At 42.7% G+C, this 13,251-nt stretch overlaps 1 protein-coding gene across 1 annotated transcript in view; it reads right to left on the bottom strand.

Moving 5' to 3' along the window:
* Positions 1 to 13,251, bottom strand: part of atosa (atos homolog A) — a 34,884-nt gene that overhangs the window by 1,515 nt on the left and 20,118 nt on the right. Inside the window, exons 2-11 of the mRNA XM_077563574.1 lie at positions 9,847 to 10,031; positions 9,390 to 9,586; positions 8,064 to 8,189; positions 6,207 to 7,968; positions 4,898 to 5,023; positions 4,391 to 4,479; positions 3,725 to 3,821; positions 1,685 to 1,843; positions 1,438 to 1,506; positions 152 to 351 (exon numbers count right to left, since the gene is read on the bottom strand). Coding sequence (XP_077419700.1) covers positions 152 to 351; positions 1,438 to 1,506; positions 1,685 to 1,843; positions 3,725 to 3,821; positions 4,391 to 4,479; positions 4,898 to 5,023; positions 6,207 to 7,968; positions 8,064 to 8,189; positions 9,390 to 9,586; positions 9,847 to 10,031 — 3,010 coding nt within the window. The remainder of the gene's footprint in view (positions 1 to 151; positions 352 to 1,437; positions 1,507 to 1,684; positions 1,844 to 3,724; positions 3,822 to 4,390; positions 4,480 to 4,897; positions 5,024 to 6,206; positions 7,969 to 8,063; positions 8,190 to 9,389; positions 9,587 to 9,846; positions 10,032 to 13,251) is intronic.

Consider the following 13,251-nt stretch of genomic DNA (forward strand, 5'->3'; position numbering starts at 1 on the left):
ATTTTTTTCTATTTTATTAAAACACCAGGGAAGTGCTTTTAATTGTGCAAACAATGCAAAATGTCTCCTGTAAGTGTTTGGTAATGTTTAATGAGTGGCAAGTAGTCAGGCACAAGATGCTAAGAGAGCTTATTTAGAAAAAGCTCCTCACCTCAGATGAACGAGGTAGCGCAGAGTGCGTGCCTGGCCCAAACTGAGGGGTTTCCTGTTGATCTGATGGTTCGAGTCCCGCCTGACGGGGACGGAGAACGTCCTCTGGCGCAGGAAGGTCTGGTGTCCCGCTGGCATGGCTCGTAGGTCGTACATCACCACAAACATCTTTACCACCGTCTTGTTCGGGTTGAATAAGGTCTGCGGTGAGCGGAGGACATTGTGTGAGACGTAAATTACACAGTATCTCCCTGCAAGCGAAGATATTATTTCAGTACAAAAAAATATGCACTATGTGGACAAAAGAATCAGGGAGCCTAGTCACTGCTCCGATAGAAAGTGAATATGGAAGAAAAATGAGGTTGGTTCTCTGCCATTTGAAGTTATAACAGTCCCACTTGTCTGGGAAGACTTTCAAATGTTGGAGTGTGTCTGTGGGGATTTTTTGACCAGAGAGAGGACCTGTTGGCGCACAATCTCTGTTCTTGTGCATCCCAAAGGTGTTTGACCGGGCTTCTTCCACGCCAAATTCAAAGAGTGCCTTTTTGGAACTTGCTTTGTACAGTGGGAGCAGAAAATCAACTTCCACAAAACGTTCCCACAAAGGCTGGAAAGCAATACTGTACAATTGTCCAAAGGTATTGGTGGGATGAAGAATTAAGAGTGCGGGGAGCAAAAGGGCATCTAAATATGTATTAACTCATATTTTTCAGAGCTGTAAGTTTAATAAAGCGCAAAAAGTTTCAAGTACAGGTAGTTCTCTAGTTTGAAATAATCGACTTAAACATTTGCAAATACGAAGAAACACTGCCTGATGTCCATAAATGCTATAAGATGCTCTGTTTCTCTCACAAGTTCACATTTTTAAGTGCGCACCACATCATACGTTACGGTACTGTACGATAGTTCTTTCTGCCTGTTTATTTATTTATTTATTTTTTTAGTATTAGTAATTAGGTAGCTAGACACAGAAAGGACTCCACCAGTGACCTGAACCGGAAGTAATTGCTTCCGGTTTACCTAATATGTTCTAACATCGGAAGTTTCTCATTTTGATGTGACAAGTTAAACGTGATGTCCCAGTAAGGTACTTCCAAAGTAAATTACTATTTTACTTTAGTGCAATTTTGGTGACCAAAGCATAAGCTTTAATTGTGGCACTACCACTAGGGGTCTCCCGCCACCTGACTTGCCATGAACATTGTTTTGTACTCAGTTGAGAAAGATTATGCTAATGTTCTACGGAAATCCCCCCCCACCCCCCAAGTATTTAAACAGCGCCATTACCACTTGAATGGTTCCTGATGGAGGTACTCGGTAGCCCCTTTTCCCCAGCGACTCCAGGTTGATCACACCCTGTGAACCATACACAACACGATTCTTTTGAGGTATATGATGACTTCTTAAGAAAATGCTTTTATTGTCATGGTATAATACAGATGCAGCAAAAATTCAGTGCACAAAATTGTGAATATAAAACAAAAAGTGGCAGTGTAATGTAAAAAAATATATACAAATCAACCCTGATGTTTACCATATAAGGTGAAGGAGCGTTGTCATCGGAGACGCTGTAGAATGACACGTCCACTGGTAAGGTCAGGTGACTGGGGCAGAAGGACCCGCTGGCACCTACTTCGGCCGTAAAACCCTCTACCGTCCCTAAAGGCTCCAGGCGGTAGTTTAACACACACTCCTGACAAGAGTCCATTTTGAAAACACCATTAATATGAAATCAAACACACCATTCACCTAGTTTAAAAATGTACAACATAGCTGGATTTACATTACAGATTCTAATGCCCAACCATGATTTAATGTCCAGAACCTCACCGCTTGCCTGCCTCACACAAACCCACTTGCCTGACGCACCAAGCTGCAGAATAAACTAGGATTCGTGTCACGTGGGAGGTGTCAGAGTGCACGCAATCAGTCTGCGAATTTCTGTAGCTTTTCCTGGATTTTTTTAATCTGATAACTTGTTTTTATTGATTTGTTCCTCTTATCTGTTGTTTGACCTTATTGCTGTTCTGTTTACTGTTGCCTGTAATGTGCACTTTGAGATTTGTCTACAAAAGTGAAGTGCCTTACAAATAAAATCTATTAATATTATTAAAAAATTTATTATAGTTGGACTAAAAAGGGACATAGTTGGGTCTCTGGTCTCTTCACAGGTGCCTAATTCCCAAAGTATGTCTGTGAGGGAATCGTTCTGAATTCTACCAAATAGTGATGTCAAAGTTACATTAGCCAAAAGTGGAGTCAGAATTTTAGAGTATACATGCAGATATATTGTTACTGTGTTATTTTTAACCAGCTAGAAATGTATAGCTATAATATATACAAAACATAGAGTTTAAAAGTAATATTTAAAACAACAAAAATACAGTACACCTCCCATTTGATTGAAAATGGTTTGATCCACCCCCCCTGCTTTTGCTATCAAGTGCAGAGAGCTAGTTGTCCCTAGAGTACAGTCCCTGTGACTATGTCTGTTTAGTTGAGTGAAAGTTTTCCTTACTTTACCAGGATATGTGAAAAGTTTCTTACCTTCTACCACTCAACACCAACAAATTATTTTCAGTACTAGTCTGCTTTTTTGCTCCTTAATCATGTTGCTACTTGCTAATGAGGGAAACAAGTGTTAATATTAATGTCTCTATGTCGTGCTGCTATTGGCTATCTTACTAGTGTGTGTGGTGTATGTTTGTGTGCGTGTTCGTGTGTGTGGGTGTGTGTGTGTGTGCACAGAAAAAGTAGCCTCATGGAGTAGGTCATGGACATGATTGTTTTTTTCAGCAAACAAAAGCTCAATTTTGAAGTATTTGTATTAAAAACAAGATGTAAAAAGGCGGACACAAACTGTTTTGTTTTGTTAATATGTTTTATATGATGTCTGCAAGTATAGTCAAAAACCAAACATTCTGTATTAAGTTAATGCCTGTTAATATATTTCATAAGTTTGTGTGTTTCATTTAAAATAAATTTTCACAAACAAGTCCAAGGTTCATTTTTGTTAATTCTCAGTGTTAAAGTGTGGGGAGCTCGTTTACTCCAGAAATATGCATACTGTTTGGGATTTGTTTATATAAGTCCTTTTCTCCTTTGCATAACTTATTCGATTCGGTTTACTCACTGACTTCCATGAATTTTTTTGAGAGGGAAGTACACACATACCCCCCGTAGTACCCAAGCACCCCGAAACATCTTTATAGCAACCCTAAATCTCTGATCCTAGAATTGCCTCTGTCTCAGACTTTCCTATTTCACCACAAAAAGCCACTAGATTTGTTACAACTTGTTTTTCGATAGTCGCTAGAGGGAAAATGGGAAACGCTGATAAATATGTGCCTTAGCTCCACCCCGGCCATCATTGTGACAAAAACCATACTCAGCAGTTGCACTAAACAGTATGACAAAGTTTAGAGTAAGTTTGTTTTGTGTTATTTTGACAGTTTTTTTTGACTGAAAAAATGTCATAAAGAAACATGGAAACAGTTTTACTTTGTGAATAAAACCTCATCATATTAGTTGAGTTATAGCATTAGCATACAGGCAAGTGCTGTTGGTGCTGTACCTCAAAGTTTCCCAGTAGACTGAGACTGGCAGGTGGAGCACTTGCACTGAACAGTTGCTGGGCGTCATCCGTGTACTCGTCTCCCTTAGGGCACACCCTAAGGGTTTAAAAAACACACACATACACTTGATTGACCTGTTCACTACGTCAAGTCATTTTAAGGTGATGAAGTGACACACATTTGGAGCCATAGCTGGCGCGGTGAAAAACTCATACATTGATGTACAATGTAGTTTACAGAAATGCTCTCCAGGTCATAGAAACTTGGGAAAGCTGCACAAATTGGGCCTTTGTGAAGAGAATAATGCACAGTGTTGACTGCTTTTAAGCTTAAAGACTAAACTTTGCAAGTAGCTGCTTCATAGAAAGTGGCACAGAGCACACCACCCACATGTGCACTGAGTAGGCAGTTGCTGCTGAGCTCGCAGAGTTCTGTTCTGGCTGCCATTTTGAGCGGAACGTGCAAAGGGCTTAGATATTCAGTGCTGGAGGACTAGAAGAAACAAGGGCCAGCACATTTTGGTCCATGGTGACATCCAAGATGCCCGTCTGAATAAATTAAGTCTTGACACCATGTCTACAAGCGCAACAAATTGTATTGCTGTATACAAGCAGAAAATCTACAGACAAATCATGTGGACAGAATAGTTAAGGTCCAAGGGGTACCTTTTCCCAGAGGCCCAGGGCAAACCCTTACAGCCAACCAGAGAGGTGTCCAGGTCGAAGTAGCCCGATTGGTTTTTCCTCTGAGGAACCTGCCCGAGACACACAGGACATGAATTATACATAAATATGATGCCATAAGTACGATTTAATACAAATATAGCTGTGTTTTCTGTATGTGTTCATTTTCGTGATTAGGTATGAGTGGGATGGAGTTGTAACATTGTAATATGACTCATGGCTACCTCAGTTTGAGAGGTATGGGTGAATCATCCTGCCGGAGTGTTGAGTGTGTGTGATCATGCGCTAACTACTCAATAGTCCTGCCAAGTCTCCTTCACGATGACTGCATTGTGAATAACGTCACAGCTGGCTAATGAGCACGGTGTCACGGTGACACAAGCGCATACACTGGAACGGCTGATGCTTCGTCATGGCTAAAAAGTCTCTGTGTGCTGAGTCATTAAAAGATTTGCCAGAAGGGTGCGAGTATGTGTGTGATTTTCGTACAGGGCTGGAGAGCAGGGGCAGGCCCGTGCAGGGGTGGAAGGCCTTGGTCGCTGTGGCGTCTAACGAGTGGCGATTCTGCTTCCTCCAGCCGTTGCAGGGCCCCAGGGGAGAGGGTCCGTGAGTTCGCTGGAGAGTGAAGGAAGGAGAGGTTAAAGCATCTGGCAGTAAACTTGCATAGCCTTTGAAAACGTGTTCTCAAGCACCATGCATCATTTTTTATGACCACTTTTGTCCCACCTGGTTGAGGCCATAAACATTCACAAATAATGATATTCTAAAGTTTCCACCTTTCTTCCAAATGCGTTTTAAGTCACAATTTTACATATCCTGGAACTCAAGTTGTTTTTTGAAGCTTACACCTCTGTGTAACATCACAGTATGCACATGAATAAAACAAATTCCGGGTGATATTCATGAGTGACTCCACTGAACTATTGCTGTTTTTCCACTGCACATTTCGGGCTTGGCTCAGATGTACAGTAGTGTTCGTGGTTCAAAATAGTATCATTGGAAACCGTGAAAATGAATGAGAACAAGGCTGTCCTTTAATTACCTCTCAGTAAGGAGACACATTTTGACTGAGAGGGCAGCAAGAAAATAGGCTGCTGCATCAAAGTAGAGACTTTGACACAGCGACAGTAAACTAACACCAATGTGTGTTTATTTTTAATTATTTCTAGCCATGTAAGTACAGTGAACCCCTGCTTATTTGTGATTTGGCGTTTGCAACTCCGTTTTCCGTTATTCACTTAAAAACTCACTATTTGCTGCTTTTGAGTTGCATGGCAATTAGAAACCCCTTTGTTGTCAATAACTCGCATATATTCACTATTTGCAGCAGGGCTCAGCCCCTTTCGTCTACTAATAGAGGGATTCACTTTATACTGAAATGTTATTACAACAAGACAACAACGAATGCTTTACATCACCTGTATGGTTATCAGCATGACACACTTGAAACCAAACTGACCAGGTTATAGAAATAGCACCTCCTTGTGCTAGTAAAAAAAAAATACATCAATCATATGTAGCATGCAGTATCCACAAGTATGATTAAAATTGTCCTCAATGTGCTAGTGTTAATGACTTTCTCATGGCCATGATTGGGTATAATGGCCTTTGGTAGTGGTTATAGCGCCATCTGTAAAGCAGGAATGGACTTGACAGTCTGCAAATTAGTTTTCATGATGACATACAGTGGGACAAAAAAGTATTTGGCTAGTTTCCCATAGACTTTATATTGAATTTTGGGCAAATACTTTTTTACCCCACTGTAGCTGGGCAAAAGATCAATTCAAGGGACTCTTACCAGAACAGTGGGAGGGGGAGTCAGGTCTGAAGACTGTCTAGGTGTTTGGTTCTCATCCTGAGCTGAAGCATCAGCCCGTTTGGGTGAATGAGGCTTGCTGTGGTTTCGGATTGCATTACAGCTGAGCATGGATCCTTTACAGGTCTGACTGGAGGGCATGGCACTTCTAGGCCCGTTTTCAAGGGACTGAGGGAAAATATGACTGCTGGTTGTGTGGACTGTGAGCTTTTCCTGGGTGGGAGTTTGTAAACGCGGACCAGCGTGCAACTGGCCTCTGAGTGAAGTTTCTTCAAGTGTAAAGTGGGCGCCATTTTGGGCCAGAGGAGAATGGCAATCGTTCCCCGGGTCGAGCCGGGGCTTGTTTGTGCAAAGAGGCGTGTGTGGGGCAGCGGCGTGCGGGCCCCTGCTTGGTTCGTGGTTGTGGCCATTGGTGTAGCCATCATGCGAGGTTTGTGGGGTCTGTGTAGGGTGCGAGTATGTGCGTATTGTGTGCGTGACAGTTGTTGTGTGTGTGTGTTGCAGGGGGCTGCCACACCTGCTGTAGCTGGAGGACAGCGAGGGGACGGACAGTCTTTCCTGGATGAGTCGGGTAATGTCGTGTACTGCCTGAGCGATGAGCGTCCCTTCTCGTTCTTTCTCGCAACTTTTTTCTCTCGCCCCGTCTCGCTCCCTCTCCACAGTCTCATCTCTCATCTCAGTCAGCCTCAGCTTCCTGCAGGCCGCAGGTTTTGGTGAGGAGGTCTCCCGCTTGTGGAAAGATGTGCTGGTGGAGGGTGTGTGGAATGGGGTTGACCAAGCGTGTCCCACACACTCATATGGCGGTACGTCTGGCTCTTTGGTCTTACTGGCGGCTATGTCGTCATGGCTACTGCCCCACGTGGCTTTGGGAGGGTTGTCCGTGGCAAAAAGAGCCGGGGGAAGCGGTGGTGCTGTGGGGTCGCAGAAGTTGAGCCTCTGTGCGATGCGGGCTATAACTTCCTGTCTCTCCTGTAACAGCGAGCCGATGAGGGGATTGGTTTCGTTTGCTGTGGGCCGCGGTGAGGGGCAGCGGGCGTGCTCGGCCATTGAGAAACTCTTCAAGGCTCGGAGCGGCTCGGGGGGAGGAGCTTTTGACCTGTCGTTGCTGTTGGTACCGCATCCATAATCCTCTAACGGCGGTGAGTCTGATGAACCATTGAAGGATGTGTAAAGCCACTTCCCCGGGAGCGGAGAAGGGGAATGGGAACGTGAGGGTGTGGGCGAGCGGGAGGATCTGCAGAACAGTGGAGTGGCCTGATTTTGGGGGACGTTGACCTGCGGAAGCTCTCCGTTCTGATATGTGTGTTTTTCACCAGGATCTTGGTTCTTTTTGCCAAAGGGGGGTGGCGTGGCTGTGTTCCGAAGGCTGTTAATGGGAATATTGTTGATGGGAAGATTGGGGATGGGCATTCCGTTGAGGAGGAGGCCCGACATGGAGCTGGAGCTCTTGCTGTATATGTTCGAGCTGTGGTGGAGGTTCTCTTTGCTGGACTCCTGGCTTTTTCGGAGGGTGGGCAGGCCACCATGGCTGTTGAGGTTCGGGTTGAGGCTGGGCGTCTTGCTGTAGCGTTGGGGCAGGCTAGTATGGATGCTGCAGGCCAAGCTGGGATAGGTGGGCTGGCGGGGCAGCGACTGGACGTGGACTTGCAGCGCAACACTCTGGGACACGTTGGGGATGGGGAAAATGTGTTCGGATGGCGGCTGTGAGAACTGCCACACTAAGTCCTCATCAGCAGCACTGATTCTGTTTAAAAGAAAATCAAAATCTTAAATCAGTCATGTAACACGTATTTTCATGCCCGCCGGTATCATCATCTTGAGGCAAGTGCGGAATCCAACCTGTACAAGATGTTTCTGGGGACGATGCCATGAGAGGCACTGAGCCAGGCGCTGAGCTGTGAGAAGAAAACGTACGAGCGTACGGCCAACAGCAGAGTCTTCTCCTCAATGAAACGGTCACCACTTCTATTTGAAGAAAGAAAGAACATTTAAATGGTAGAAATGTGTCAGTGTGTCGGGTTAATGAAATACCGTTCAGGGATATGTGTTCACGACTTCTTTCAACAAATGTGAGCAGAAAAGTGGGCCAACTTTCCAGGCTAATTAACCCGGTGGGTGCCAAGCTATTTATCTCGGATTGAATGGGTTTAGTTTTTTTTATTTACTGAAATTCCTGTCATTCTTAAATGAACAGTAAATTGGTCTGGACTTTGTGTAGTTTCAATTAGGCTTCCAACACTGGAACTTTAACCCTAAGCCAGGAACTTTATCAGGGCCACAATAAGGTCCTGCTTACTCGGAGTACATTTATCTGAGTGGAAACTTAAAGAACCTGAAATGACACATTACCAAGAACTAAAAGTTCCTGGAACTTTTGGTTCCGGTATAATTTCCATTTGAAAAATCCCAAAATATCTAACCTGAACTGACCTACTTTTAAGTACCTCTTTGTTTAGGTGCTGGTCGCTGTGATACACGCTTAATACACAACTATACTAATAAACAGTCAATTGTCTGTCTGCTTTCATGTTACAATGACTGAAATAAATGTGATGCAAAGTAAATAGTGGTTATGACTAATTCAAAGCTGTCTTTGTTTTTCAGTACTTTCAGCACGTTCTTTGTAATTACCTGGAAAATTATATGCGTCCTTGCCATTATGCCATCACCCTATTTATGCAGCTGATGGAGGAAACGCCTGCCTGATCAGGATTTACCTGATCTGAACCCAACTTTGTAGTACTGAACTGTGAAGTTTGTTAGAAATGTGTAGATAGCGTCCTTCCAGAAGACTGCCAAGTGCTTGTGTTTTGTGCATCCACGTTGAACATTACTTATTTGTTCGCAGTCTGCCTCAATTCTTCAACATTTCTCCGTTGCCATAAATTTAAATACATGGTATCAATAATTTAGGGTGTTGTTCCACATTTGTACACAAGTCAGAATGTGCCATAGTCTATAATTAAGATACACTAATGTGGTAGTAAAGTCATAGTTTAGTAAATATTAATATGAAACACACTTGTAGGCCATAAATATAAAGCAAACAGTACGTATGGTGGTAACCGAGGGTGCCTTCTTGTGCCACGCCAACTAGTTCATTATATGGCGTTTGTTACCTCAAAACCTTATGGTATACAAGTATGCTCTGGTGTTTGCTCTTACTGCCTTGGAATCGGCTGCAATGTCCATCTCTCCAACAGCAGCGCATCTTGTTTGATGACCGGGTCGCTGATGGGGTCACTCGGTGGGCACTCATCACCATAGCAACAGTCGGGCAACAGCATGACCTCGATCATGATGGGGATGTTGTTCCTCCAGAGCAGGATCACCTCCGAACGGGTCCGCCGCGCCTGTTGACACTTTAGACACGGACACAGGCGGAGGGTGGGTAATCATTAGTGAGTGTCAACATGAGGACACCTGAAAGTGTGTGTGAATGGGGAGGCGCAAAGCAGATGGAGCCCAAGCGAGACTCGCACAAGAGGCTCATTTTGGGGGTTTAACTGCGATTGTTCTAAAAAAAATCAATAAAGTGCAAGCAGCAAGGGACATTTATCTAGAGGGGAAAAGTAGCTGGGAAATTGACATCAAATTCATGGCAGGACTACAATTGTTATACCTGTGGCAGTTTATCGCTGCATTCATGCTTGTGAAGAGGCGGCATGGCCGACTGGGCGGGCGGACAGTGCAGCCCCTCGGTCCTGCCCTTCACCGAATATTCCGGCGTCCGTCCCTCTGTAATGAGCAGGGTCAGGAACACCAGGAACTCCTCCGCGTCATACTCGAAAAACTCCTCTGTCGCATCTAGATGAAGCGCAGGACGTGCCAGAGTCAGAGTTGTCACATTCTGGACTGACCGGACGAGAGATGTATTGGGCCTAATCAATGACTGATGAATTCCTTTGCTTAAGTTACCTCAGCTGAGGAGGATCTGTTTTATCTTAAAGCTCGAGCAAATTTTTTTTGACTAAGGAAAATTGCTTTATTTATTTATGATTAGATTCATCCAGCAGGACGGGCAGTTCCTTCCACTTCCCAAAATGTGCATGTTGGTTCAGTGAAGACTGCATATTGTGCATAAGTGTGACTCGTTCTTTGTATTGTGTAGCATGCGATCGATTGGCGAGTAGTCCTGGGTCAAGCTCTCACCCAAAGTCAGCTGGCATAGAACGGCAACCCTAATGTGGACAAGCAGTGTAGAAAATGGATGGATGGAATCTTCCAAAGAAGTTTACACAAAGTTCTAGTAAAGAACCACACACTGATGATGTTGTAAAAATCATATATATATATTTTTTTAAAAGTAGAAAATGGATGGATGGAATCTTCCAAAGAAGTTTACACAAAGTTCTAGTAAATAACCACACACTGATGATGTTGTAAAAATCATAAAAAAAAATTAAAAAAAGTAGAGACCTTTGCCAAGGTTATACAAAATGAGAAGAATATGATGGAATGAACATTTTTTGTTGTTTGTCCATTGAGAGCACAGGAAAATATCAATGTACAAACAAGACAATGTAAACAATTTTGAGGAGAGGAACAGGACCATTGGAACGCTAAGAGAAAATATATTTTGATATGGGCACTAATTTGTGTGACTTCAACTGCAAAGGTTTGGATTTGCGCCCACATTTAAAGGATTGTTCCTTGGCACGTTATCAAAGTTATCCAAATCAGTAATGTCGATTTTTTGCAATTCAGCAAATAACAACAAACGGCGTTCAAGACAATAGCTCGTATTATCATCATTAACAATAAGCAACACCTTTAAGAAGTCTTGTCTAAACCACGTCTAATCCATCATTACCTATGGCAATGCAGTATTAAAGTCATTACAGTAAAATATATTTGTGTATATCATATTAATAAGTAATAACATTTCTAGGCCATAAACATAAAACATCCATCATCCATTTTCTGTACCACTTATCTTTTGTGCCTTGTGAGAACGTATGCTAATGCAGCTGTGCAAACACTGCGCGCAATTCATAGTGTCAAAATGTCGTATGTCGGAACCGTCGTAGACCAAGGATTGTATGCTGCAATCATCAAATCGAACCGAACATGGATTGTGCCTTTGGAAACAATCTCACAGGATTTAACAAAAAACATCCAATTTCTAATGTGTGGATGCATTATATGGCTGGCAAAACTCATTTGTGTGACTATTTCATTTAACTAAAGCATTTCTTGTTCTGACAGGGTGTGTGGCACAACATTTCCACTTTGGTTGCTTCAAAAGGGAATATATTTAGACCTTCCATGTCAGCTGAGTGTCAGGGGTGATGTCACGGTCTGCTCCCTCCCTCACAGACAAAACACACAACCACAAAATAAGCATCCTTTCCACAGTTGTACCAAGAAAGATCTAGCTGGGTTGTGTTGTCAGTCCCGAACCTGAGCAATAACTAAGTGTGCACAGTACACAAGCCTGACAATGACTGATTTATCAAAACATCCTTTCATATCCTAATTGAATTGTCAACAAAGAGCTTTTTTTGGAAAACTTGTATGCATGTCAACCAGTCAAACCAAGATGAATCAGATGTATTTTTAGAATAAGGTTGAGGAGCTCGGGAGGAAACTCACGAGTCCCGCATGAGGCCAGCTGACAAGCAAAAGCTCTAAAGCATGGCAGCTTCCTCTCATTGCAAAAGCCTCCTTCACGTGGAGATTGTCCCTCTCAAATTCGGCCGACTATATACACACATGGTCTGCCTCAGAGGTTTATGAAGCAATCTGGCGCCCAGCGATGGAGGCGCGTCAGCAGCATCTGCATTTTGAATGAGGCGCTCCGTCGTTCCAGCTGTCCCATTTACAAGGCAGTCAATGCACCACTGTCTTCATCGCTGCTTATCAATGTAACATTTGCGGCTTTTTAAAAGGAGGCTAACAACTGACTTCCAGTAGCTCTCATTACGATATGGAAAGGCGAAATAGACATACTGAAATATCTGGCTGGACTACAGCTTCAATTTAAACAAGAGCACTCAGGAAGTGCAGCTCTCTGCCAAGATTTGAACATCTGTCACCTGTCAAACAATGCTGGCTCCTGATTTTGTTTTTACATTTTGATCCCTAACATGTTTTGACAAAATTCAACAGCACTACTAAATGGAATTGCTACACATTTCCTATAAATCAGCTAACATTTGAAAATGTTAGTTTTTTTCTTATTTTTTATGATTGAGTACAAGATGATTTTTATCTCGACATCTCATGTAGGTCCTCGTGATACGGGGCCCTGTTAATAATCTGATCTTTAGTCCACTACTGGTGGCAAAAATAAAATAAAATATAACTTTTATCAAGGTGATGCACGCATAGAAGGAATATTTTTTATTTATTTTCAATAATTTGACGTTTGACTTTTTTTCCCTTGAACATTCTGGCTATTTACAGAGGGTGTCATAAAATGGCATGCAAAAGGGCCATTGTTGAATTGTTGCGTTCTATACTGTTTCAATGTGTGTGTTCTCTTTCTATGACTGTGTAGCATGGAAGCCCAAAATAATTTTCCTGCATCTTGATATGCAGGATACTAAAGAAGAAATTAATATTGATTTCCTTGAAGGAGCATGGGTAGAATTATACAATCTTTCTCTGAATGTTCTTAAAGTCCTGTTTTTATGTCATTTTTCTATTGAGAAGATTAATACTGCCTGCTAGTTTCCACCATTGCTTCAAGAGACAATTCGACTATGATCATTCCCCCACCAAATTCAAATTAATGAATCAATTGTAATGCCTCGCCGCACAATTTACTAGTGGTTAGTATGTGTGTGTAACAGTGAATAATTCTGGATTTGAATCTTGGCTTCAGACTTCCTTGCAGAATTTGCATGTTGTTTTTTTTTTTTTCTAGGTACTCCAGCTTCCTCCCACATTTTAAAAACATGCATGTTAGGTTCAAATTGTTCATAGTATGAATCTGAGTTCAAACGAATGGTTGTCTGGATTTACCCTGCAATTGGCTGGTGACCAGACCAGGGTGTAAACACTTCTCACCCAAATCACCAGG

The sequence above is a fragment of the Vanacampus margaritifer genome, chromosome 4 (assembly GCF_051991255.1).
Source record: "Vanacampus margaritifer isolate UIUO_Vmar chromosome 4, RoL_Vmar_1.0, whole genome shotgun sequence".
NCBI classification, from domain to species: domain Eukaryota; kingdom Metazoa; phylum Chordata; class Actinopteri; order Syngnathiformes; family Syngnathidae; genus Vanacampus; species Vanacampus margaritifer.